Source organism: Oncorhynchus tshawytscha, linkage group LG01 (assembly GCF_018296145.1).
Source record: "Oncorhynchus tshawytscha isolate Ot180627B linkage group LG01, Otsh_v2.0, whole genome shotgun sequence".
NCBI classification, from domain to species: domain Eukaryota; kingdom Metazoa; phylum Chordata; class Actinopteri; order Salmoniformes; family Salmonidae; genus Oncorhynchus; species Oncorhynchus tshawytscha.
In genome coordinates, this window is record NC_056429.1 from 63956942 (window position 1) to 63984205 (window position 27264).

Genomic DNA, 27264 nt, shown 5'->3' on the forward strand with positions numbered 1-27264 from the left:
GCGAGCTGTGGCAAGAAGGTTTGCTGTGTCTGTCAGCGTAGTGTCCAGAGCATGGAGGCGCTACCAGGAGATAGGCCAGTACATCAGGAGATGTGGAGGAGGCCGTAGGAGGGCAACAACCCAGCAGCAGGACCGCTACCTCCGCCTTTGTGCAAGGAGGAGCAGGAGGAGCACTTCCAGAAGCCTGCAAAATGACCACCAGCAGGCCACAAATGTGCATTTGTCTGCTCAAACGGTCAGAAACAGACTCCATGAGGGTGGTATGAGGGACCGACGTCCACAGGTGGGGGTTGTGCTTACAGCCCAACACCGTGCAGGACGTTTGGCATTTGCCAGAGAACACCAAGATTGGCAAATTCGCCACTGGCGCCCTGTGGTCTTTACAGATGAAAGCAGGTTCACACTGAGAACATGTGACAGACGTGACAGAGTCTGGAGACGCCGTGGAGAACATTATGCTGCCTGCAATATCCTCCAGCATGACCCGGTTGGCGGTGGGTCAGTCATGGTGTGGGGTGGCATTTCTTTGGGGGGCGCACAGCCCTCCATGTGCTCTCCAGAGGTAGCCTGACTGCCATTAGGTACCGAGATGAGATCCTCAGGCCCCTTGTGAGACCATATGCTGGTGCAGTTGGCCCTGGGTTCCTCCTAATGCAAGACAATGCTAGACCTCATGTGGCTGGAGTGTGTCAGCAGTTCCTGCAAGAGGAAGGCATTGATGCTATGGACTGGCCCGCCCGTTCCCCAGACCTGAATCCAATTGAGCACATCTGGGACATCATGTCTCGCTCCATCCACCAACGCCACGTTGCACCACAGACTGTACAGGAGTTGGCGGATGCTTTAGTCCAGGTCTGGAAGGAGATCCCTCAGGAGACCATCCGCCACCTCATCAGGAGCGTTGTAGGGAGGTCATACAGGCACGTGGAGGCCACACACACTACTGAGCCTCATTTTGACTTGTTTTAAGGACATTACATCAAAGTTGGATCAGCCTGTAGTGTGGTTTTCCACTTCAATTTTGAGTGTGACTCCAAATCCAGACCTCCATGGGTTGATACATTTGATTTCCATTGATAATTTTTGTGTGATTTTGTTGTCAGCACATTCAACTATGTAAAGAAAAAAGTGTTTAATAATAATATTTCATTCATTCAGATCTAGGATGTGTTATTTTAGTGTTCCCTTTATTTTTTTGAGCAGTGTATTTCAAGGCCTACCTTCAAACTGCCTCTTTGCTTGACATCATTGGAAAATCAAAATAAATCAGCCAAGACCTCAGAAAACAATTGTAGACCTCCACAAGTCTGGTTCATCCTTGGGAGCAATTTCTAAATGCCTGAAGGTACCATGTTCATCTGTACAAACAATGGTATGCAAGTATAAACACCATGGGACCACGCAACCGTCATACCGCTCTGAAAGGAGACACGTTCTGTCTCCTAGAGATGAACGTACTTTGGTGCAAAAAATGCAAATCAATCCCAGAACAACAGCAAAGGACCTTGTGAAAGATGCTGGAGGAAACAGGTACCAAAGTATCATTATCCACAGTAAAATGAGTCCTATATCGACATAACCTGAAAGGCTGCTCAGCAGGAAGAAGCCACTGCTCCAAAACCGCCATAAAAATGCCAGACTACGGTTTGCAACTGCACATTTTTGGAGAAATGTCCTCTCGTCTGATGAAACAAACATAGATCTGCTTGGCCATAATGACCATAGGTATGTTTGGAGGAAAAAGGGGGAGGCTTGCAAGCCGAAGAACACCATCCCAACGTGAAGCATGGGGGTGGCAGCATCTTGTTGTGGGGGTGCTTTTGCTGCAGGAGCGACTGGTGCACTTCACAAAATAGATGACATCATGAGGTTGCAAAATTCAGCAGATATATTGACGCAACACATCAAGACATTTATTTTTTGAAACCTTTTTTTAACTTCCCTTTTTTGCAACCTTCTGGTTACTAGTCCAACACTCTAACCACTATGCTACCCTGCCACCCCACATCAGTCAGGAAGTTAAAGCTTGGTCACAAATGGGTCTTCCAAATGGACAATGACCCCAAGCATACTTCCAAAGTTGTGGCAAAATGGCCTAGGGACAACGAAGTCAAGGTATTGGAGTGGCCAGCACAAAGCCCTGACCTCAATCCTATAGAACATGTGTGGATAGAACTGAAAAAGCGTGTACGAGCAAGGAGGCCTACAAACCTGACTCAGTTACACCAGCTCTGTCAGGAGGAATGGGCCAAACGTCACCCTTCTTAACGTGGGAAGCTTGTGGAAGGCTACCCGAAACGTTTGACCCAAGATTAAATATATTTTTTAAAGTCAATGCCACCAAATACTAATTGAGTGTATGTACACTTCTGACCCACTGAGAAAGTGATGAAAGAAATAAAAGCTGAAATAAATCATTGTCTTTCCTATTATTCTGACATTTCACATTCTTAAAATAAGTGGTAATTCTAACTAATCTAAGATTATTTTTTTTATAATTAAATGTCAGGAATAAAAAAAACGGAGTTTAAATGTATTTGGCTACGCTGTATGTAGTAAACTTCCGACTTCAACTGTAACTCTTTATCCACAATTTTGCAGGGATTGTAAAACCATAACACATACAGTGGGGCAAAAAAGTATTTAGTCAGCCACCAATTGTGCGAAAATTACAGAGAGGCCTGTAATTTTCATCATAGGTACACTTCAACTATGACAGACAAAATGAGAAAAACAAATCCAGAAAATCACATTGTAGGATTTGTAATGAATTTATTTGCAAATTATGGTGGAAAATAAGTATTTGGTCACCTACAAACAAGCAAGATTTCTGGCTCTCACAGACCTGTAACTTCTTCTTTAAGAGGCTCCTCTGTCCTCCACTCGTTACCTTTATTAATGGCACCTGTTTGAACTTATCAGTATAAAAGACACCTGTCCACAACCTCAGTCACACTCCAAACTCCACTATGGCCAAGACCAAAGAGCTGTCAAAGGACACCAGAAACAAAATTGTAGACCTACACCAGGCTGGGAAGACTGAATCTGCAATAGGTAAGCAGCTTGGTTTGAAGAAATCAACTGTGGGAGCAATTATTAGGAAATGGAAGACATACAAGACCACTGATAATCTCCCTCGATCTGGGGCTCCACGCAAGATCTCACCCCGTGGGGTCAAAATGATCACAAGAACGGTGAGCAAAAATCCCAGAACCACACGGGGGGGACCTAGTGAATGACTTGCAGAGAGCTGGGACCAAAGTAACAAAGCCTACCATCAGTAACACACTAGGCCGCCAGGGACTCAAATCCTGCAGTGCCATACGTGTCCCCCTGCTTAAGCCAGTACATGTCCAGGCCCGTCTGAAGTTTGCTAGAGAGCATTTGGATGATCCAGAAGAGGATTGGGAGAATGTCATATGGTCAGATGAAACCAAAATGTAACTTTTTGGTAAAAACTCAACTCGTCGTGTTTGGAGGACAAAGAATGCTGAGTTGCATCCAAACACCACCATACCTACTGTGAAGCATGGGGGTGGAAATATCATGCTTTGGGGCTGTTTTTCTGCAAAGGGACCAGGACGACTGATCCGTGTAAAGGAAAGAATGAATGGGGCCATGTATCGTGAGATTTTGAGTGAAAACCTCCTTCCATCAGCTAGGGCATTGAAGATGAAACGTGGCTGGGTCTTTCAGAATGACAATGACATTTTGTCTGTCAGAGTTTAAGTGTACCTATGATGAAAATTACAGGCCTCTCTCATCTTTTTAAGTGGGAGAACTTGCACAATTGGTGGCTGACTAAAGACTTTTTTGCCCCACTGTACTTTTTTCCAGCAGTAGACTATGATTGGTAATGTCAAAAGCCACACTGAAGTCAACAAAACAGCCCCCACAATATTTTTATCATAAATTTCTCTCAGCCAATCATCAGTCATTTGTGTTAGTGCTGTGCTTATTGAATGTCCTTCTCTATAATCGTCCTGAAAGTCTGTCAATTTGTTTATTGTAAAATAGCATTGTATCTGGTGAAACACCATTTTCCCAAACGTTTCTAAAGGTTGGTAACAGAATGATTGGTAGGGTATTTGAGCCAGTAAAGAGGGCTTTACTATTCTTAGGTAGCGGAATTACTTTTGCTTCCCTCCAGGCCTGAGGGACCACACTTTATAATAGGCTTAAGTTGAAGATATGTCAAATAGGATTGCCAATATTGACCGCTATTATGCTCAGTAATTTTCTATCCAAGTTGTCAGACCCCGGTGGCTTGTCATTGTTGATAGACAACAATAATTTTTTCACCTCTTCCAAATTGACATTACAGAATTCAAAATGACAATTCTTGCAGTTCATGATTTGGTCAGATATACTTGGATGTGTAGTGTCAGCATTTGTTTCTGGCATGTCATGTCTAAATTTGCTAATCTTGCCTATGAAAAAATCATTAAAGCAGTTGGCAATACCATTTGGTTTTGAGATTAATGATGGAGCTGATTTTGCCTGTTTTCCTAAAATTTCACTGAAGCTGCTCCAAAGTGTTTTACTTTCATTCTTTACGTAATTTATCTTTGTTTCATGGTGTAGTTTCTTCTTCTTTTTATTCAGTTTAGTCACACGATTTCACAGTTTGCCAATCGGTTGTGCAGCCAGATTTATTTGCCATTCCTTTTGCCTCATCCCTCTCAACTATAAAATGTTTCAATTCCTCATCAATCCACAGGGATTTAACACTTTTTTCAGTAATTTTCTTCATGGGTGCAAGCTTATTAGTAACTGGGATAAGCAATTCCATAAATATGTCAAGTGCAACATCTGTTTGCTCCTCAATACACACCACGGACCAACAAGTATTATTTACATCATCAACATAGGAATCACTAGAAAACTTATTTTATTACCTCTTACACACTATATTATGCCCAGCCTTTGGAACTTTGGTTTTCCAAAGATATGGCTATTATATTGTGATCAGTACATCCGATGGGTCTGGATACTGCTCTCTAGCACATGTCTGCAGCATTAGTACAGATGTGACAATACATGATGTTGATTTCATTCCTGTGCTGTTTCTAACTACCATGGTAGGTTGACTGATAACCTGAACCAGGTTTCAGGCACTGGTTACTGTTTGAAGCTTTTTCTTGAGTGGGCAGCTTAAATGAAAGCCAGTTAATATTTAAATCACCCAGAAAATATACCTCTCTGTTGATATCACATACATTATCAAGCATTTCACACGTTATCTAGATACTGACTGTTAGCACTTGGAGGTCTACAGCAGCTTCCCACTAGAATGGGCTTTAGGTGAGGCAGATGAACCTGTGGCCATATTACTTCAACAGTATTTAACATGAGTTCCTGTCTAATCTTTACAGGAATGTGGAAAAAAACACCCCCACCACTGGCAATTCTGTGGATTGGGCATGGAGAGAGACCAGGGGGAACAGTCAGAGGAGCAAACACTGACAGTTGGAATATGTGATGGAATGGAGTAGGGAGTGGTGTGTGTGTATGTGTGTACCTTGGTGGAAAAATGTGTGTGGGCAGTGGCACAGGGAGAGAGACCTGCTCTAAGGGGATCCTGGAGGCTGAGAAATTAAAACATGAGTTTTGGGGCTTCAGGGTTTCTGTGGCCCTGAGTCTCTAGGCATCTAGCTTGTAACTGCATATCATTAAAAGGTGGAGATCTGCTGCATCCCTCATGGCTGAGCTATTTTTAAAGTTTTCGGTTGTGTATTCAGGTCCATTACGTGCCCTCCTTTGTGTGGTGGGTCAGTTGGGTTTTACATCAGCAGCAGGGTTGAACTCTAACCCAGATGGAGTGGAACATAGGGATGCCTGTCCACATCCCATTAATCACACTTGCAATATCGAGTGGCAACAACCTCTCTCTGTGTGTGTGTGTGTGTGTGAGTTATTTTTACCAAGGAAGATATTGAGATCTAGGTCTCTTTTTCAAATGTTCCCTGCACATTACAAATATACACAATACAAAAACACAATAATGGGAAGCACATGTAAAACATCACAAATCACTCAGAAAAACTACCATTCCTCCACAAATAATTCCCAAATCAATACTCTAAACTGTCCGAATGGCACCAGAACATTAAGATGAAATGTATCTAGAATGTTGTTATTGTAACAATGACGCTGGGAGTCAGGTGGAGGAGTGACGCCATAAATTCTGAGCGTACTCCGCCCAGAGAAGGAATTGGGCCCACTCCTCCTGCCAGTCGTGGCAGTGACTTCTCAGGAACCTACCCAGCTCCTGTTTAATCCTCTCCACCTGCCAGTTAGACTGAGAGAGATAGGGATAAAATGTCAGGATTTAGAGAATTTGTACACAACCACCAAAATGGTGGTGAAACCATGAGAATGGAGATCAGTGACAAAATCAATGAACAGATGAGACCATAGACGCTGAGGAGGAGCAAGCAAGGAGTTTCCATGCTGGAGCGTGCCGGGGAGATTTAGTTTGTGCACATACGGAACAGGAGTTGACATAGCGTGTGACGTCTTGCGCCAAGGTAGGCCACCAGTACCTTTCGGAGATAGATTGAATAGTGCGGGTGATACCTGGATGTCCAGCGATGACAGCTGTGTGAGACCAGGTCAGCAGCCGATCCCTTATCTCCGTAAGAACGTATATTTCCTCAGGAGGACAGGTAGCGGGTGCGGGTTCCCTCTCCAGGGCCTGGCGAATGTCCACATCTATGTACCAGACCACAGGGGCTTGTCAGGTTGTGCACTACTGGTAAGAAGTCAGGTGGAGGAGAGCGGAGAGTTGTGATCAGGCGCACACTTTAATTGGCAGAAGTAACAACAGACGGACGCAACAGAGTCAAAACCCTCCAGGCAAATGGCAAAAGTGCAAAGCGTGGTGACAACAGTCACAATGTGGTGCGTAACACGAAACATGTAACAAAACAATTACACACAAAGACATATGGGAAACAGAGGGGATATATATGTAGTGTGATTAGGGTATGTAAACCAGGTGTGCGGGGAAACAAGACAAAACAAATGTAACAATGACAAGTGGAGCGGCGATGGCTAGAAGACCGGTGACGTCGACCACTGAACGCCACCCGAACAAGGAGAGGAGCCGACTTTGGCAGAAGTTGTGACAGGACTCAAGAGAGGAGAATTATGGGTGCATTCAGGGCAGGAACCTCTCCCGAATCGTAGAGACGGGATATCAGCTTTGGTGTTCTTTGAACCTGGGCGATATGTCAGAGTGAAGTCAAATCTAGTGGAAAAAAAGGGCTCACCTTGCTTGGCATGGGTTCAGCCGCCTCGCTGTCTGTATTTACTCCAGGTTCCGATGGTCAGTGAGCATGAGAAATTTGTCCTTGGCATCCTCAAGCCAGTGTCTCCACTTATCTAATGCCAACTTCACCACCTGGAGCTCCCATCGCCATCATAGTTCCTCTCTGCAGGGGACAGTTTCTTTGAGTAATATGCACATGGAAACAATTTATGTGGATTACCTTGTCGTTGGGACAGGAAAGCCCCCACACCCACCCCACACCCTTCACCACAAAGGGCAGCGTAGGATCTGGGTGTTTGAGCAACGGGGCGCAGGTGAAATGTCCCTTCAGTAGGCGGAAGGCTTCGTCGGCTGCAGAACTTCATCCCAACTTACAGGGACCACCTTTGAGGAGAGAGGTGAGAGGAGAGCGCTAAAGTTCTTGATGAAGTGGCGGTAGAAGTTGGCAAACCCCAAAGACCATTGTAACCCCTTTATTTTGGTTGGGACTGACCATGACCTGGCAGCATCTACCTTCTTAACATTCATCATCACTCCTTGCAGGCTGATCTGGTAACCCAGAAAGGAGACAGCCTCTTGATGGAATTGGCACTTCTCCGCTTCAACATATACTGTAGGTGGTTAGCCAGGAGGTAATCCAGGTAGCTGAGTAGACCAGGATGTTGTCTATATAAATGAACACCTGGCGTCCGAGCATATCCCAGAACACCTGGTTAACGAATTCCTGGAACACTGAAGGAGCGGTCTGGCCATCCTGCCGTAGTTTGAGTAGGTGCTCCCCTCTCTGCCCTCTGGTGGATGATCGAAGACTAGTTTGAACAGAGCCATGAACCCCTCATAGGAACCCAACTCCTCCTCTCTCCCAGGCGGCCGTAGCTCACTCCAACACGCGTTCGGTCAGCAGGGAAATAACCATGGCAACCTTGGATCTCTTGGACCTCGCTGATCTGCGTGGACTACTGGATCAGCTAGGGTGCTGGCTCGCTGGGTCGACTCGTGGTAGAGAATCCTCCGCTTGTTGGAGGTGACGCCCCACGGGTAATGTTGAGAAACGCGGAGGATCTCATCCATAGCCGTCCCCAGATACTCCAGCTGGTCGTGGTGTTGACGAAGTAGATATCCCTGCGTGCCGACCATGATTCCCTGCTGCTTCCATTTGTTGAGGCAGTATTCTGTAACAATGACGCTGGGAGTCAGGAAGCAGGTGCAGTTGGCGAGTTTAATGAAGAACATAGAGCGATACAAAACAAGAGACTCGTCTGGACATAAACACAGAACCAATACTGCCTGAACCGTGATGCTAGGGAGTGCTAGATAAAGGAGAAGTAATCACGGTAGTGATGGGGCGCAGGTGTGCGTAATGAGGGTTACCAGGACCGGTGGTTAGTAAACCGGCGACGCCGAGCGCCAGAGCGAGTGTAGACTTGACAGTTATAGCAATACGTTGCATTAAAACTTAACCTTGTAAACAAAAAGGGAGTAATGTATAGATCTACGGGTCATTAGCGAAGTCCAGCCAACCTTTTGATACAGGATGCAGTGATGACTATCAAAACTGTAATGCGTGCATACGCGTGTGTGTTAGTAGGATCTTAGAATCAGGACAGCAGCACCCAGCAAACTATGAATGAGATGCCACGGAGTATGCCACCCCGCACTGACCCTCAACCCTCCAACAACAAAAACACACAGAAGAGAGCAGTTGGTGAGTGCCAGCTCTCAAGCTGTGTATGTGTGTGTAGACTAAATAAACTCTTGGTTTTGACTCCCTGAAATCTCTGCAAAGGAGGCATGCCAAATCATCCCCTCACCAAAAGACTCACTCTGACCCAGATGTCTGCCAAAGACAGAACCAAGCAGGGTTGAATATACCAGCTTTCATCTTTAAATCTCCTCTCCCTCCACCATCCCCATCAGTACCAGTACCAGCACTGTCCTCTCATGCCATAGACACAGTTTTTGTATGCTCTGTTTGCGTGCTGGATACTGCATACTGGACCTACACCTTGTGGAGATGACCTCAAACACATAGCATTTTTTGTGTCATTGAATTTTTAACTCAGCTCAAAAGCATGTAGACATTGTGAGTAATTCAAATGGAATATTGACTCACATAAATCTTTGGAACATTGAGCACTCATGGGGGATACAAACATATGTTAGGCTATACACAAGGAATTTAGGTTATGGTAGAAATCACTGGGGTGTGTGTTACTTTATAAATCGTTCCATTCCACACTCTGCCTGTTTCCCACACAAGTTCCGTCACAGATCAATTCTAGACGCTTTTATTCCAATGGGGTTAATAATGCTGGTCTTGCCCCCTCTTCTTGTAGTCTCTCTTCAGAAATCAAGCCTACAGTTGGGATGTTGGCTGCTGGCTCTGGCAGACAATAACCTTCCATGAGTTTTAAAGAGAGGACAGGAGACCCCCTCCCTTTATCAGCAACAGCAGGACCAGCAGAAGAACACATTCAGCTGAGACCTTGACAGTAGGATACAAACCTTTATAGGCTATATACCATCACATAATGATAGGGGAGAGTGGGGTAAGTTGAGCCAATGAGGTAAGTTGAGCCAAAGGGGTGTGTTGAGCCAAAGAGGTGAGCTGAGTCAAAGGGGTAAGTTGAGCCACCCTTCTTTCTAGGAAACCATGCACAGAATTAATCATTTGACCAAATATTTAGGAAGAGGTCATCATTTCATGGAGTCTGTGAAGGAAGAAACCACATAGAAAAAATGGTAAGCAAGTTAGGTTAAAAAAATGGATTTTCATCCAACTCAATGAATATGTTAGAGGTTTCATGATACTGTATCTAAACCAAAGTAGATCATTTTAAGACTGTTCTATACATCAGTTAGGGTCTCAATATGAGGTTCTGAACCTAGCATGAGAGTGCATTATTGTGGCTGTGTGGGCTAATATTGTCAAAATGATTGCTTGGGGTAAGTTGAGCCAATGGTTGAACAAATTGAAGTGTTTTCTTCCATGGTGATACGCGATAACAAAAAAGGCCTGGAGTTAAAGGTGTAAAAAATTAAGTGTTTGTTAGGTGTTAAGCCTGTGTTAAAAGATGCTTAAAATTATTAAAATACATAAATGTGATTGTGGTTGTGTTGAATTGTTTTTGGGAAATAAAGATAGGCATTGTTTTATAAAGGTAATGGTCATATTTTATTCAGTACAGATTTGTAGGTGGCTTAACTTACCCTGCCCTGTGGCTCAACTTACACCATACCCGAGGTGAATTGTGCCAAGTGACCTCTTTTTTTGGACAAGATATGTTCTCAAAACTAATATTCACACAAATTCAGATTATTTCGAGGGATGCACAACATCCTGAAATATATGTAGAAATCTTTGTTAGAAAGGACACTATATTTCCCTTGAGGGAGTGATGCTGAATGTAAAAAATTACTCAACTTACCCCACTCTACCCCACATTGAATATGTCTTTTAACTAAATCTATTTTTAATTGCTGAATGTTATAGGTTGTATGATGACACATCGCTCAAGTAGAGTGTAACCTAACATTTATGACAGCCAGTGCTAGAAATATGATGTGACTATTTAAAATCACTGAAGTGTTCAGTGGCCTCTGTTTAATGAGGCCCCAGTGTGAATAGAACAACCATAATGCAATGAGGAATAACACTGTAAATTCATTGAATGTACCAAGTTTAATTCACTGTAACTGGGCTGGGATTTCATTTCAACATCCAGAGGGATTGTTCATTCGTATAAACTCTGGAAAGAAAAGAAAACAGAATGAATTATGGTTCCAGGAAGTGTGATGGAAGTGTTTTTAAAGAATTTTGTCAGTCCTCTGTCTGGAATTATTCAGCACACAGGTCCAGAAATAATACTTGCTTTCTCTATCTAAAAGACTGCCGCGCTGGTTGTCCACCTGTATCAATAGTACTGTTGATGTCACAAGAAAACCTTTAATCTCTAAATCATAACATTTTCGTGGATCAACCTTTTATTCCCCCGTAGAATAGAGGGAAATGTGTTCTAAAATGTTAAGGTTTATTTTATCCTATAGGCAGAGGACTTTGATAAGCCCTAAATTCAGAAGATGAAGGTACAGACAGACCCTTTTGCTTTCACATTTTACCCACTGTTTTGATCCTTATACCTAAAGCAGGGAAGCATTGCCTGACAAGAACATACTCTCTGATATGAGCTTCCTGAGAGGTTGTGATATGTAATTGGAGTGGTCAGACTTGCTAGTGGAGGAAGCAGAATGAATGTTACATGTCTCACATGTTAGATCGCCTCTGACTGAACCCTAATCCTGGAATAATACTTAGCACCTGGTCAGGAAATAGCTGTGAGCTGTATATGACAAAGTCCACAAAACACTACACCATTGAAGGGGAAAACCAATCACAGATTAATTGACCATTGTAGTGTTCAAAATGTTCCTATTTTTTAAAAACAGTTCAAAAATAAATATAATTATCTCGTTTGACAGGAGAACACTACTGAAGGCCAGACTGTGGTGCTACAGTACCTGTTGTGCCTACAGCAACATTTAGAGCAGCCATGATGGATAAACCCTCTACTGCTCCTCCACACACCTCCCATCCCACAATAGATGTGCCTTGACGGCCCCAGTCCCTCCCCTCTGACATCTGCATCCCCCTCTCCACAGCCCTGTTCCATCCTGTCTACATAATGTCTCGTACAGACTACAAAAATGGTGCCATTTCTCAAACGGACTACACATATGGCCAACTCTGCCCCATGGAAGTCAAGAACTACAGGAAAAGACCCACAATGCCTTGTTTGGACGATGTGGATGACGGTCACATAATCCTGCCCAGTGTCCTGGAGGTGAGGCGGTTTCCTCTGTGGCCATTGGGCCCCCTGAGGAGTGTCACAAAGGTCAAGGTTATCAGCTTCCTGCTCGGACTGACATTGACCTTCCTCATTATGGCTTCTTACGTCTTGACCTTGGATAAAACGGGTCTGATGCTGACGCCGCCACCGTTCCACCTCAGTACTATAGTCAACCCCAGCAGCACCATCTCCCCTAACCTGTCCTCTACCAAGGACTATGTCAACATTAACCTCCTGGTGAAGTGCATTACAGCTAAGCTTGAGTTCAGCCCAAGGAAGCTGCCTCTTCTGAAGGACGTTGTCAATAGTGACTCTCATGTGAGTATGTGTCTGGCCTGTTGCTTCATGTGTGCTATTTTATCATAATATCAATTAAGATAAATTGTCTAGGACTGTTTGACATTGTATCTGTTTTGCACTTCCCAGTTGTTTTCCATTATTCCTCGTCAGTTCCTCCCCAATATCAAGAGTCCATGCTGGTATGAGGAGCTCTCTGGGAAAACCAAAGTGGATCCTTACAGGAAAAACTTGTATGCAGTTCGCTCCAAGACCTTCCGGACGGTCCGTGACTACCTGAGGAATCATTTCCAGGAACACTTGTCCCACAGCGTCGACGACAAGCAATACCGCCTGCGCTGTCTGCCATATTTCTACATCATTGGCCAGCCCAAATGTGGCACAACGGACCTGTTTCACCGACTGCTGCTACACCCGGAGGTCAAGTTCACCACCATGAAAGAGCCCCACTGGTGGACAAGGAAAAGGTTTGGTAAGCCCTAGTCCCCCTGTCTTCACTTTGGTAGAACTGCCCAAAAATTTTTACTTCCCTTGATTTTGGATGGAAAACCTTTACGTTGGCTTCAACAGACTTTTCACCCTGCCAAAATACATTTCCAGGGGGAACCACCAGTAATGTGTGGATGAACTTATTTCTATTCATATGACATATATTTTGAGGTAATACAGTGTGCCTCTTTTTCCAATGACTATGCCGAAATCTACATTATGTACACTAGTAATAGTATAACTGAATGAAAACCCAAAGAGTTGCCTCTGTTTTGATCATCTCCGCTTATAATTCCCCCTACAGTTATTTTTCAAAACCTTTGTACAGAGTGAGTAAGTGTTGTTCTAGACCTCTACTGTAGTGTGCGGGTGATAGACGAGACCAGGTCCAGCCCCTCCAGCCTAGTGTCTGTTGTAATTCCTTTAATTGAATGGAATGCTTCATGGTAGTCTGAGAGGCAGCGTAGGTGTCGGATCACACTCTGAGGAGAGCCATACTGTAGAGCACACAGAGTGCATTGATTGCCGACTCCATCGCCAAGTGGATTTGTGGGCGTTCAAAGCAGTGGGGGAGATGGTTGAAGATGTTGATCTTTCTGCTGACAATGGATCAGAAAGGCAGCTACATCGGGTCTCCTGTGGCGACGTAGTCGGAGGTCTTAATCTTCTCTGAGCTCTGACAGGTGTGAAAATATGGAAGGAACTTACAGTCAAAATTGTATCACCTTAAGCTGGCAGTGAAGTTTTGTTGAAAAATATGATTTGCTTTTGAGAGGGTCTAGAGTTATGATAGATCATAGATGGAAGTGGTAGTAAAATGAGATTGAATGATGAAGTCGTTGACCATGATGTTGTTTTCCCTTGTGGTGCAGGTATCATCCATCTTAAAGATGGCCTCCTGGAGCGCTTCCCTGTGGAGGACTACCTGGACCTTTTTGACCTGGCTGCCTACCACATCCAGCAGGGAATACTGGGGAATACCTCTGGAGATGACAGCCAGCTACACCTCATCACAGGTAACATACAGGTCGTCATATATGTACTGTAGGTCATTTATGTGTACAGGACACATCTTTAATAATAATTTAGGTCATTTGAAAGTCTTTATAAACTCTTGGGTTGCACTCTACAAAGTTAGTCATAGAGGCTGGCTTCTTCACTCTTTTCAAGAAAGTCATGGAGGCTGCCGTCTTAGTGTGTGTGTGTGTGTATTATGTATACGTTTATGTGAGGAGGAGGTATTGTGTGATTCAAATCAAATCATATGTTATTTGTCACATGCGCCAAATACAACAGGTGTTGACCTTACAGTGAAGTGCTTACTTACAAGCCCTTAATTAACCAACAATGTAATTTTAAGAAAAAACTCAAAAAAGTAAAAGGTAAGAATAACAAATAATTAAAGAGCAGCAGTAAATAACAATAGCAGGGCTATATACAGGGGGTACTGGTACAGAGTCAATGTGTCAATGTGCGGTGGCACCGGTGTCGAGGTAAATATGTACATGTAGGTAGAGTTATTCAAGTGGCTATGCATAGATAATAACAGAGAATAGCAGCAGCGTGGGCGGGGGGGGAGGGGGCAATGCAAATAGTCTGGGTAGCCATTTGATTAGCTGTTCAGGAGGAGTCTTATGGCTTGGGGGTAGAAGCTGTTTAGAAGCCTCTTGGACCTAGACTTGGCACTCCGGTAGCAGAGAGAACAGTCTATGACTAGGGTTGCTGGAGTATTTTACCATTTTTAGGGCCTTCCTCTGACACTGCCTGCTATAGAGGTCCTGATGGCAGAAAGCTTGGCCATGGTGATGTGTACTGGGCTGTACACACTACCCTCTGTAGTGTCTTGCGGTCAGAGGCCGAGCAGTTGCCACACCAGGCAGTGATGCAACCCATCAGGATGCTCTCGGTGGTGCAGCTGTAAAACCTTTTGAGGATCTGATTACCCATGTTAGTTTGTTAGTGATGTGGACGCCAAGGAACTTGGAAGCTCTCAACCTGCTCCACTGCAGCCCCGTCAATGAGAATTGGGTCGTGCTCGGTTGTCCTTTTCCTGTAGTCCACAATCATCTCCTTTGTCTTGATCACATTGAGGGAGAGGTTCTTGACTTTGCACCAGGTCTCTGACCTCCTCCCTATAGGCTGGTGGATGTGTTGTTACCTACCCTTACCACCTGTGGACGGCCCGTCAGGAAATCCAGGGTTCCAGTTGCAGAGGGAGGTGTTTAGTCCCAGGCTCCTTAGCTTAGTGATGAGCTTTGAGGGCACTATGGTGTGGAAAGCTGAGCTGTAGTCAATGAATAGCATTTTCACATAGGTGTTCCCTTTGTCCAGGTGGGGAGGGGCAGTGTGCAGTGCAATAGAGATTGCATCATCTGTGTATCTGTTGGGGCAGTATGCACATTTGAGTGGGTCTAGGGTTTCTGGGATAATGGTGTTGATGTGAGTCATGACCAGCCTTTCAAAGCATTTCATGGCTACAGACATGAGTCATTTAGGTAGGTTATCTTAGTGTTCTTGGGCACAGGGACAATGGTGGTCTGCTTGAAACATGTTGGTATTACAGACTCAGACAGGGAAAGGTTGAAAATGCCAGTGAAAACACTTGCCAGTTGGTCAGTGCATGCTCGGAATACACGCCCTGGTAATCCGTCTGGCCCAGCGGCCTTGTGAATGTTGACCTGTTAAAGGCCTTACTCACATTGGCCGCGGAGAACGTGATCACACAGTCGTCTGGAACAGCTGATGCTGTCATGCATGTTTCCGTGTTACTTGCCTCGAAGCGAGCAAAGAAGTTATTTATCTCATCTGGTAGGCTCGTGTCACTGGGCAGCTCTCAGCTGTGATTGCCTTCGTGGTCTGTAATAGTTTTCAAGCCCTGCCACATCCAACAAGAGTCAGAGCCGGTGTACTACGAGTCAATCTTATTCCAGTATTGACGCTTTGCCTGTTTGATGGTTTGTTGGAGAGCATAGTGGTATTTCTTATAAGCTTTCGGGTTAGAGTCCCGCTCCTTGAAAGCGGCAACTCTACCCTTTAGCTCAGTGCGAATGTTGCCTGTAATCCATGGCTACTGGTTGGGGTATGTACGTACAGTCACTGTGGGGATGACGTCCTCGATGCACTTATTGATAAAGCCAGTGACTGATGTGATGCACTTCTTAATGCCATCGGAAGAATCCCGGAACGTATTCCACCCTGTGCTAGCAAAACAGTCCTGTAGTTTAGCATCTGCTTCATCTGACCACTTTTTAATAGACCGAGTCACTGGTGCTTCCTTCTTTAATTCTTGCTTGTAAACAGGAATCAGGAGGATAGATTTATGGTCAGATTTGCCAAATGGGGGGCGAGGGAGAGCTCTGTATGTGTCTCTGTGTGTGGAGTAAAGGTGGTCTAGAATTGTTTCCCCTCTAGTTGCACATTTAACATGCTGATAGAAATGAGGTAAAACGGATTTAAGTTTCCCTGCATTAATGTCCCCTGCTTCTAGGAGTGCTGCCTCTGGATGAGCATTTTTCTGTTTGCTTATGGCAGAATACAGCTCATTGAGTGCGGTTTTAGTACCAGCCTCGGTCTGTGGTGGTATGTAGACAGCTACGAAAAATACAGATGAAAACTCTCTCGGTAGATAGTGTGGTCTACATCTTATCATGAGATACTCTACCACAGGCGAACAAAACCTTGTGACTTCCATAGATATCATGCACCAGCTGTTGTTTACATAAATGCATTTTCTCCCGCCCCGTGTCTTACCAGAGGCTGCTGTTCTGTCCTGTCGATATAGTGTATAACCTGCCAGCTGTATGTTCTTAATGTCTTTGTTCAGCCATGACTTGGTGAAACATAAGATATTTAATGTCCTTTTGGTAGGATATATGCTTTCAGTTTGTCCAATTTATTTTCCAGCGATTGAATGTGAGCAAGGGCAGATTAGCCACTCGTTGCCTGATCCTCACAAGGCATCCCAATCTCTTTTCGAGAAACCTACGTTTCCTTTTCCAGCGAATCACAGGGATCTGGGCCTGGTCGGGCGTCCGTAGTATATCCCTTGCGTCCGACTCATTGAAGAAGAACTCCTCATCCAATTTGAGGTGAGTAATCCCAGTTCTGATGTCCAGGAGCTCTTTTCAGTCATAAGAGACGGTAGCAGCAACATCATGTACAAAACAAGTTACGAACAACACGAAAAGACAAACAAAATAGCATGGTTGGTTAAAACTTCTTATGCCTGCAGGGGCAGTATTGAGTAGCTTGGATGAAAGGTGCCCAGAGGTGCCCAGAGTAAACTACCTGCTCCTCAGTCCCAGTTGCTAATATATGCATATTATTATTAGTATTGGATACAAAACACTCTGAAGTTTCTAAAACTGTTTGAATGATGTCTGTGAGTATAACAGAACACATATGGCAGGCAAAAACCTGAGAAGAAATCCAAACAGGAAGTGGGAAATCTGAGGTTGGTCGATTTTCAACCCAGCCCCTATTGAATACACAGTGGGATATTGGTTATGTTGCACTTCCTAAGGCTTCCACTAGATGTCAACCATCTTTAGAAACTTGTTTGAGGATTCTACTGTGAAGTGGGACCGAATGAGAGAGGAATGAGCCAGAGGTCTGCCAGCAGTCACGCGCTGGTCACACACATTTCACATGAGAGGTAGCTGCGTTCCTTTGCTTTTCTGAAGACAAAGGAAACTTTGAAGACAAAGTTTTATGTTAAAAACATCCTAAAGATTGATTCTATACATTGTTTGACATGTTTCTACGGACAGTAACGGAACTTTTTGACATTTCGGAACTTTCATGACTTTGGATTTGTTTACCAAACGTGCTAACAAGAGTAGCTCTTTGGACAAAAATGATGGACATTATCGAACAAATCAAACATTTACGGGATTCACCCAATTGCTTTGAGGAGTATACCACCTCAGTCACCGGCTTAAAAAATAAGTGCCGACGTCATCTCCACAGTGACCATACGTACATTTGCCAACCAGAAGCCATGGATTACAGGCAACATCCGCACCGAGTTAAAGGCTGGAGCTGTCGCACACTAATCCACTTATGCCCTCAGACGAACCATCAAACAAGCTAAGCGTCAATACAGGACTAAGATTGTATCCTACACTGGTTCTGACGCTCGTCGGATGTGGCAGGGCTTGAAAAATATTACGGATGACAAAGGGAAACCCAGCCGTGAGCTGCCTAGTGACGCGAGCCTACCAGACGAGTTAAGTGCCTTTTATGCTCGCTTCGAGGCAAGCAACACTGAAGCATATGCTCTCTGTAGCAGATGTGAGCATGACCTTTAAACCGGTCAACATTCACAAAGCTTCAGGGCCAGATGGATTACCAGGATGTGTATTCAAAGCATGAGTGGACCAACTGGCATGTGTCTTCACTGACATGTTCAAGCTCCCTGACCATGTCTGTAATACCTACATGTTTCAAACAGACCACCATAGTCCCTGTGCCCAAGAAAGCGAAGGTAACCGGCCTAAATGACTACCACCCCGTAGCACTCACGTTGGTAGGGATGAAGTGCTTTGAAAGGCTGGTCATGGCTCACATCAAAACCATCATGCTGGAAACCCTAGACCCACTCCAATTTGCATGCCGCCCCAACAGATCCACAGATGATGAAATCTCAACTGCACTCCATACTGCCCTTTCCCACCTGGACAAAAGGAACACCTATGTGAGAATGCTGTTCATTAACTATAGCTCAACGTTCAACACCATAGTGCCCACAAAGCTGATCAGTAAGCTAAGGACCCTGGGACTAAACACCTCCCTCTGCAACTGGATCCTTGACTTCCTGACGGGCCGCCCCCAGGTGGTAATGGTAGACAACAACACACCTTCCACGCTGATCCTCAACACGGGGGCCCCTCAGGGGTGCGTGCTTAGTGCCTATTCACCCACGACTGTGTAGCCAAGCACAACTCCAACACCATCATTAAGTTAGCTGACGACACAACAGTGGCATGCCTGACCACCAACAACGATGAGACAGCTTATAAGGAGGAGGTCAGAGACTTGGCAGTGTGTTGCAAGGACAACAACCTCTCCTTTAATGTGAGCAAGACAAAGAGGCTGATCGTGGACTATAGGAAAAGGAGGACCGAACAGGCCCCCATTAACATTTGACAGGGCTGAAGTGGAGCCAGTCTAGAGTTTCAAGTTCTTTGGTGTCCACATCACCAACGAACTATCATGGTCCAAATACACCAAGACAGTTGTGACGAGGGCACGACAACACCTTTTGCCCCACAGGATACTTAAAAGATTTGGTATGGGTACTCAGACCCTCAAAAAGTTCCACAGCTACACCATCAAGAGCATCCTGACCGGTTGCATCATCGCCTGGTATGGCAACTGCTCGGCATCTGACTGTAAGGCGCTACAGAGGGTAGTGCGTACAGCCCAATACTTCACTGGGGCCAAGCTTCCTGACATCCAGGACCTATATACTTGGTGTGTCAGAGGACGGCCCAAAAATCTTTCAAGACTCCAGTCACCCAAGTCGTAGACTGTTCTCTCTGCTAGTGCATGGCAAGTTGTACTGGAGTGCCAAGTCTAGGACCAAAAGGTTCCTTAACAGCTTCTACCCCCAAGCCATAAGACTGCTGAACAATTAATCAATTGGCTACCCAGACTATTTACATTGACCTGTTACTTTTGGATTTTATTTAGGATTTTTTTACTTTCGTTTATTTAGGAAATATTTTCTTCGCTCTATTTCTTGAACTGGTTGGTTAAGGGCTTGAAAATAAGCATTTCACGGTAAGGTCTACAGCTGTTGTGACAAATATAATTTTATTTTATTTTGAATGTACAATGATTCCTTACACTACGCTTGTTTGTGTTGTCACATAATCTGACATTAGGCAATCTATTAGAATTTTAGCAAACAGGAAATCCTGGAGTAATTTCTGCATAGTGCATCTTTAAGTGAAAAAGTAAATTTTGTGTGCACTACATCATCACGCACATATTTTTTTTAACGCAACAAGTCAGTTCGGTGGAAAAATGTGCATGTTTTCTTCATACAGATGTTTGAATATTTGCATGAAAATCTTCCGCTAATTGGATGGAAACGTAGATACTGTTATGGATATATCCAAATAAATGTCACCTGAAAAAACCTTCAAGAAATGCTAATGCAGCTACTTTGCTGTTATTCTGGCTGCACTGTTCGATGTGACTGTGTTAGCTGAAGTTGGCTAGCTAGCAAGCAAGGGATAAGAACGTTGCTAGGCTGAACATTTAGAACAAATTACTGGGTCACATCCAAAGACGTACAACAAAAAGACTTCACAACTGGGTTGCGTCTCTGGCAACATAACCGATAGAATGAACAACCAGCTGGCTTGTTTAGCAACCCTACATTTGTGACGGGACTATATCTCGTAGAAGGATGAAATAGTATGAATAAATTCATAAAAATTAGGTTTTTAATGAAAATAGGTAAATCCTTAATTTAATATGTTGGTAACCCGTTGTATGAAAGTGATAATTCCCTCAAATCCGGTGTCTGGAGGATATATTGGCACAGTTTGCCTCCAAACACCAGCTTCTCTGGCATTATCACTTAAATGGGCATCACACTTCTGTTGGATTGACAGGTGAAGCAAGCGCATCCACAATGTGGGACAACCAAGCCTGGAGCTATCTCTATGACAACGGGGTGGATGGGGAGCCTCCTTTCCTGGCCCAGGACTTCATCCACACTGTTCAGCCCAACGCTAAAATCATCGTCATGCTCAGAGACCCAGTAGAGAGGTACAGATGTGGGATCGTAATTTGACCAGTTTCTCACAGCAGGAAATAATCCTGCAGCAACTGCAGTACATTATCATGTGGATTATAATTAATGGACATTTTCTTCGGGGTTGATCCATTTTTGTGTTTATGCAAATCAAGTCTGAAATATTCAAGTGGAAATTACAAACCTTTTTAAACATTGAATACACTATTCTCACCCACCAGGGTGATCAAATTAAGTCCGACATAGTTTTCACTATAGTGCATTTGGTCAATGTATCTAATGAAAGTATGTTTTCTGGTTTGTGTCTCCGTGTGGTTTAGGTTGTATTCAGACTATCTGTACTTCAACATGGCTAACAAGTCAGTGGAGGACTTTGACCAGAGGGTCTCAGAATCCTTACAGCTGTTTGAGGCTTGTTTAGCAGAGAGCTCCATGCGTTCCTGTGTCTACAATACTAGACTTTCCAATGCCATGCCGGTGAGTGGAACATATAAATAAATAAAATAATAATACATATGCCATTTAGCAGGACACTTTTACAGTCATGCATGCATATTTTTATTCCTGGCGTTGGAAATGTACATGTCACGCCCTGACCTTAGAGATCCTGTTTATGTCTCTATTTTGGTTTGGTCAGGGTGTGATTTGGGGTGGGTATTCTATGTTCTATTATTTGTATTTCTATGTTTAGGCAGGGTAGGGTTCTCAATCGGGGACAGCTGTCTATCGTTGTCTCTGATTGAGAACCATACTTTTTCCCACCTCATCCATTTTCCCACCTGTCTTTGTCGGAAGTTGACTTGTTTATAGCACAAAGCCGTTAGCTTCACGATTTGTTTTGTAGTGTTTATTGTTTTGTTCGGCGTCTTTTCAAATGAAAAGAAAATGTACGCTCACCACGCTGCGCCTTGGTCCTCTTCATTCAACGGCCGTGACAGAACTTCCCACCACCAAGGGACCAAGCAGCGTGGTCAGGAGGAGAGGACATGACGGAAACCTGAGAGGCAGCCCCAAAATATTTCTTTTGGTGGGGGGCAGATGACGTGGTCGTCGGTGCTGAGGGGTGAGTCCGAGACTGAGGAGGAATTCTTGGACCGTTTGAGTGAGGAGTGGTTGGCAGTGGAGAGGGACGAAAGCGTTTGGAGGGGTTGGAGTCTGGAGCAAGACCGTCGCTTTGAGGAGCATGTGACCCTTCAGGCACCATGCTTTGAGGTTACACGTACTATGTCTCCGGTACGTATCCACAGCCCAGTGCGTCCTGTGCCAGCGCCCCGCAGTTGCCGGGCTAGGGTAAGCATCCAGCCAGGATGGGTTGTGCCAGCTCTGCGCTCCAGACCTCCAGCGTGTCTCCACGGCCCAGTATATCCTGTGCCAGCTCCAAGCACCCGGTCTCCTGTACATCTGCCCAGCCCGGTAAGCCCTGTGCCAGCTCTGCGCACTAAGCCTCCTGTATGTCTCCCCAGCCTGGGGAGTCCGGTGCCTGCTCCCAGAGCCAGACCTCCTGTCTCTCCCCTCCAGTGATGATCCATGGCACGAAGCCTCCTGTGATGTTCCATGGCACGAAGCCTCCAGTGATGATCCATGACATGAAGCCTCCAGTGATGATCCATGACACGAAGCCTCCAGTGATGATCCATGGCACGAAGCCTCCAGTGATGATCCATGGCACAAAACCTCCAGTGATGATCCATGGAACGAAGCCTCCAGTGATGGTCCATGACAAGAAGCCTCCAGTGATGATCCATGGCACGAAGCATCCAGTGATGATCCATGGCACAAAACCTCCAGTGATGATCCATGGCAAGCAGCCTGCAGTGATTATCCATGGCAAGAAGGCTCGACTGATGTTCCATGGCACGAAGCCTCCAACGACGGTCTCCAGTCCGGAGCCTCCAACGATGGCCTCCATTATTCTGTTTATTGTGTCACTATCTTTGGTGGATAGTGTATTGTCTAGATGGGAAGTAATGTGCAAGAGCAAGAAGAAACACTCATTTTGACCGCATTTATTGAAAGAGCATTATCCCACAGGGCACAGAGGGCAGTTCAATGTCTAGTTTTGATTTACGCTTGGTTGAGTTGTCAGATAACCTGAATTCAATGTGAAATCAACCAAAAATGTCAGTATGTCATTGGAGTTGGGTTAAAATGTGGGTGAAAAATGTGCTAAATCCCCATTATGTTGATGACTTTTTACAAATCCTCGTTGATTCAGCATCATCACATTTTTTTGTTTTGTTGAAATGACATGGGAACACTGTGGATTTAAACAGTTTTTGCCCAGTGGCATGTCATCAAAGTGCATACAAAGTTATTCAGAGATGGCTTTGTCTATGCCAAATTGTGATACAGCTTCCATGTCTTAGCTAGATTGATTCCATGCCAACTTGTGATCCATAACTCAGGCCTTTATTTTCCATGTCTAATGGGATATTTTATTAAAATCACGGCTACTTCCTTGAGGCTGGTGAAAATGTGTTGTGACATATGCCACTGATTTGATTAGTGAGGAACTGTGAAGTTTCCTTTCAGAACTGTTTGAATTGAGATCCACTTACTGGAAGTTATTTAGGAAGTAGTCTCTAGAAATATTGTCATTTATTTTCAGAAAATACATTTTCTTGCTGTTTTAACTATATTACTACATTGACATTGGCTCAGTTTTATACAGGTATGTGTGCTTTGTTTAGTTTATGATGATCCCCATTAGCTGTTGCACATGCAGCAGCTACCCTTCCTTGGGTCCATAAGCTTTAATGCTGTAATCATTTCCTTATTGGACAGAGTTCAGCAAAGCTAAGTAAAGGCTTGCCAAATGCCCTCTGTAAATTGTAAACCGTCCAGATGCTGTATTGTACCGAGCAGCATTTCCACGGGGTTGAGCTGAGTTAGCTCTGTCTGTACCCTCGTCACACAGTAGCATACCAGGTTGGCTGCAGCTGTCACAGCCTGGGGCACAGCTAGTTTACATAGGAAAAGCACAAATCACGATACCCACAGCCAGAGATAAACACTACTGTTCACACTGTTCTACATACCTCTCAGCCTGATTTGTGGTAGTAATGTTATTATATTGGTGCCAACATGGTGTTCAGAGGAGTACCTTTGGAGATCCGTGTGTACCTATTAAGGTAAATAAATATGAACAAAGTGTAAGTTATTAGACATACAGCAGCGTCATGGATGTCGACCTAAAGTAGCTCCCTGTTTACATTTGACTTCTGAATCCATGCTGTTGAGCTTCTGATCGTTTAAAAAATAGTCCCTCTCTCTCTGCTGTATCTACAGAAGTATAATTACTTTTGTCGGTTGGTCTCCAGCACTCTCTGCCGGTAAGCTTGGGTACGAGTCATGCTGTAACTCTTTATCACCAGTATTCTTATAGCATGTACCTTGTTCTCCACCTTAACAATGAAGCCTTGGTAGAATAGTTATGTAAATGTGATGATAGTCTAATGTTCAGTGTTTGTTGTGGTCCTCTCCAGGTCAGACTGAACCTGGGACTATATATTGTCTTCCTGCTGGACTGGTTGACTGTCTTCCACAGGAATCAGATCCTGGTTCTGCAGTTAGAAGACTACGCTGCCAATCTGAGACTCACCATAAATAAAGTCTTTGACTTCCTAAACGTGGGTACGTACCGGAAAAACACAGTTATCAGCTCGAATTCTACATCAACATCCTAGGTTTGTTCAGAGCTGGGACACAATATTGTGGATGCATGTACATGTCTGCTTCTTCCGCTGTGTGAATTTCAACATCTGGGGCCTCATTTATCAAAGGTGTGTGTGCATAAAAAAGACTCTATACCTTGAATGCGCCACAAAGATTTGTATGTATTAATGTTGAACATGATGGGAAAGTGTGCCGATCTCCACACAAATCTCAAATGATGTGTGTGCACAACTTCCAGAAGGTTGATCAATTGAATTGCAAGAAAATAAGCTTTATTGTTCATTTGGGGGAAATGGGGAGGTGTTTGATGCTTGAGAATTATTATAATGGTAAGCAAATAAAAATATTAAAATAGACGCATCTGCCGTTGGTAAGGAGATCGCATTGCAGCATGTTGTCTAATATGTTTATTTTACTTTTATTACATAGGCCTGTATCATTATCATATTGCAGTACATGTCTCTCCCTACTGGGCAAAAACTGGTTGAATCAATGTTGTTGCCATGTCATTTCAACCAAAACATTCAATGTGACGACATTGAATCAACGAGGAAAGCTGATTGGATGTAAATCAAAACTAGACGTTGAACTAACATCTGTTCCAGGTCGGTCCTTTTCTGACATAATTGGTTTAAATTATTCCTGCTGCACAACAAATAGTAGGCTACCATTTATCAGTCAAGTATGCTTGAAAGTAAATAGACCGGTAGCGTTGACATTATGTGACAGTATGATTATACTACAGTATTGCTGTGCGATAGGATTAGGAGCGTGACATCGTAGCCTATTTAATCTCAGAGCCTATACCAAGGCAGACGATAGAAACACAATAATCTATTTATAAACAAAATATTGAACAACAATTTGTCTTTTGCATAGGGCCTTTATCTGAGCAGATCGAGGCAGCACTCACCAAGAGGCCCATGTCCAACACACGGAGGGCAGCAGACAGGAGCTTGGGCCCCATGTTGCCCAGCACCAGGGACCTCCTCAGGGTGTTCCACCGGCCATTCAACCACAAACTGGCCACAGTCCTGGACAACAAGGCCTTCCACTGGACAGAGATATGAGGAATGTCTCAATCAGAGATGGATACAGTCCTGAGGAGTAAGTCCCCCATGGTCTTATGAGTCCTATGAGATGAACTGTCAAGTGGAATAAACCATGGACATTACATGTCACAATGGGTGAATGTATAGACAATAAAATGGCTGAGGTACTGAACAATGCATCTGTCTTGTACTTGTTTAAATAACCTCTATTTAATTAGGCAGGTCTGTTAAGAAAAAAATATTTTTTTACAATGACAGCCTACCCTGGCCAAACCCTAATGTGGGTGACACTGGGCCAATTGAGTGCTACCCTACGGGACTCCCAATCATAGCCGGTTGTGATACAGCCTGGAATTGAACCAGGGCCTGTAGTGACACCTCTAGCACTAAGATGCAGTGCCTTAGACCTCTGCGCCACTCAGGAGGATATCATTTCTTGTGTGGTTTCCCTCTGTGATTGTCGTTCGTGATGACCCATTTGACGGCAGTGCCCTTACATGTTGGTGAAGAGTTCGCTTTTTGTTGAAGACTCCAGGAAAATGACTGGGATAGAACCTGGTGGACTACTCCCTCTAGTGGGGAAGCCTTCCATATGACACATACTGAGAGTGAAAGGAGAGCCTTCACAATGCTAATGATGGATCATTTTTATATACTGTATGCCAGTGTTTCCCATCTCCAGTCCTCGAGTACCCCCAACAGCACACATTTTTGTTGTAGCCCTCGGCAAACTCACCTGATTCAAATCATTGCGGGCTTGATGATTAATAGACAAGTTGAATCAGGTGGGCTTGTCCAGGGCTACAAAAAACGTGCAGTTGGGGGTACTCGAGGACTGGAGTTGAAAATACTGCTGTATGCCACTGGACATTTCAATTGCAGTCATTGTGAAATAATTCTGTAACAAACAATATTGGAGCAAACAGCACAATGGATTTTATGAGATGACGTTGCGTTCAAGTAATGGAAGGTGATGCCAAAGAAACATTTCCATCCTGGATGGGAAATAAAGTTTTATTCTATTCTATTAATCTTTAAAAACAAACATGAAACACCCTGTTTCTACGGCCATACAATGTTCATTTTAACTACATTAAATGTATTAAATGTTAAAGACATAAACAAATGGTCATAAGCTGCTTTTTTCATATGAAATTTGTGTTTGAGCATAGACGCCATTCTATACCCGCCCTAGACACATTGGTACATGTCCTCACACCAGAGGGCAGCAGAACCACAGAGACTCAGTATGGAATCTATCATTTCCCAACATCATGTTAACATATCTCCTTACCAAAGTCTGGCCTGTTTGTTTCTAACTGATATTTTACAGTATTTTCTATGTTTTTACACACTCTGTACGTGGACACATTTGACATAAAATCAAGCAATAAGCCTAGCTTACCAGCCACCCACTACAATCTCTAGTCAATGTTGAATGTCTCAGCACAGGCGTTGAAGTGTTTTTGAAGTGTTCATTGTCATACTAGAGTACTCGACTTAATGCTTACAGTTAGAAATGTACACCCACTCATGGAATTAACTCAAGATAATGTTTACGGCCACAAATAACAACAAGTGTAGTGACCCTGTGTTTATAAACGTGGATATTGACTGCTGCTTCAGCATACTTTTGTGGCATTGACAGTCAATGCCACGCTGGGTTCGGGCCACTAGGTTAAGGGTTAGCTGACCACCACGGACGACCTCACTCCCCCTCCTGTTTCATTAGGCCTACACTATGATCAGAGCCAGGTGCAGACAACGATCAGCTAGGGGGAAATCAGATTTTAAACATTTTGATGCCATATTTATAATTACAGTAACGGGTTTCTGTGCCACACTCTAAAAAGAAAAGGTCCC

The 27264-nt window shown here is 44.1% G+C and overlaps 1 protein-coding gene across 3 annotated transcripts in view; it reads left to right on the forward strand.

Annotated features, from left to right (window-relative positions):
* LOC112254813 (carbohydrate sulfotransferase 15) overlaps nucleotides 1-26521 on the forward strand; it is a 38161-nt gene extending 11640 nt beyond the window's left edge. The window contains exons 2-9 of one of the 3 annotated variants that reach the window (XM_024427698.2): nucleotides 9610-9765; nucleotides 11753-12438; nucleotides 12547-12889; nucleotides 13779-13922; nucleotides 20532-20688; nucleotides 20995-21151; nucleotides 24160-24307; nucleotides 25229-26521. In XM_024427698.2, coding sequence (XP_024283466.1) covers nucleotides 11956-12438; nucleotides 12547-12889; nucleotides 13779-13922; nucleotides 20532-20688; nucleotides 20995-21151; nucleotides 24160-24307; nucleotides 25229-25419 — 1623 coding nt within the window. In that variant the 5' untranslated portion in view covers nucleotides 9610-9765; nucleotides 11753-11955 and the 3' untranslated portion in view covers nucleotides 25420-26521. The remainder of the gene's footprint in view (nucleotides 1-9609; nucleotides 9766-11752; nucleotides 12439-12546; nucleotides 12890-13778; nucleotides 13923-20531; nucleotides 20689-20994; nucleotides 21152-24159; nucleotides 24308-25228) is intronic. The other 2 variants (XM_024427715.2, XM_024427706.2) reach the window with 2 other exon arrangements.
* The last annotated feature ends 743 nt before the right edge of the window (nucleotides 26522-27264 follow it).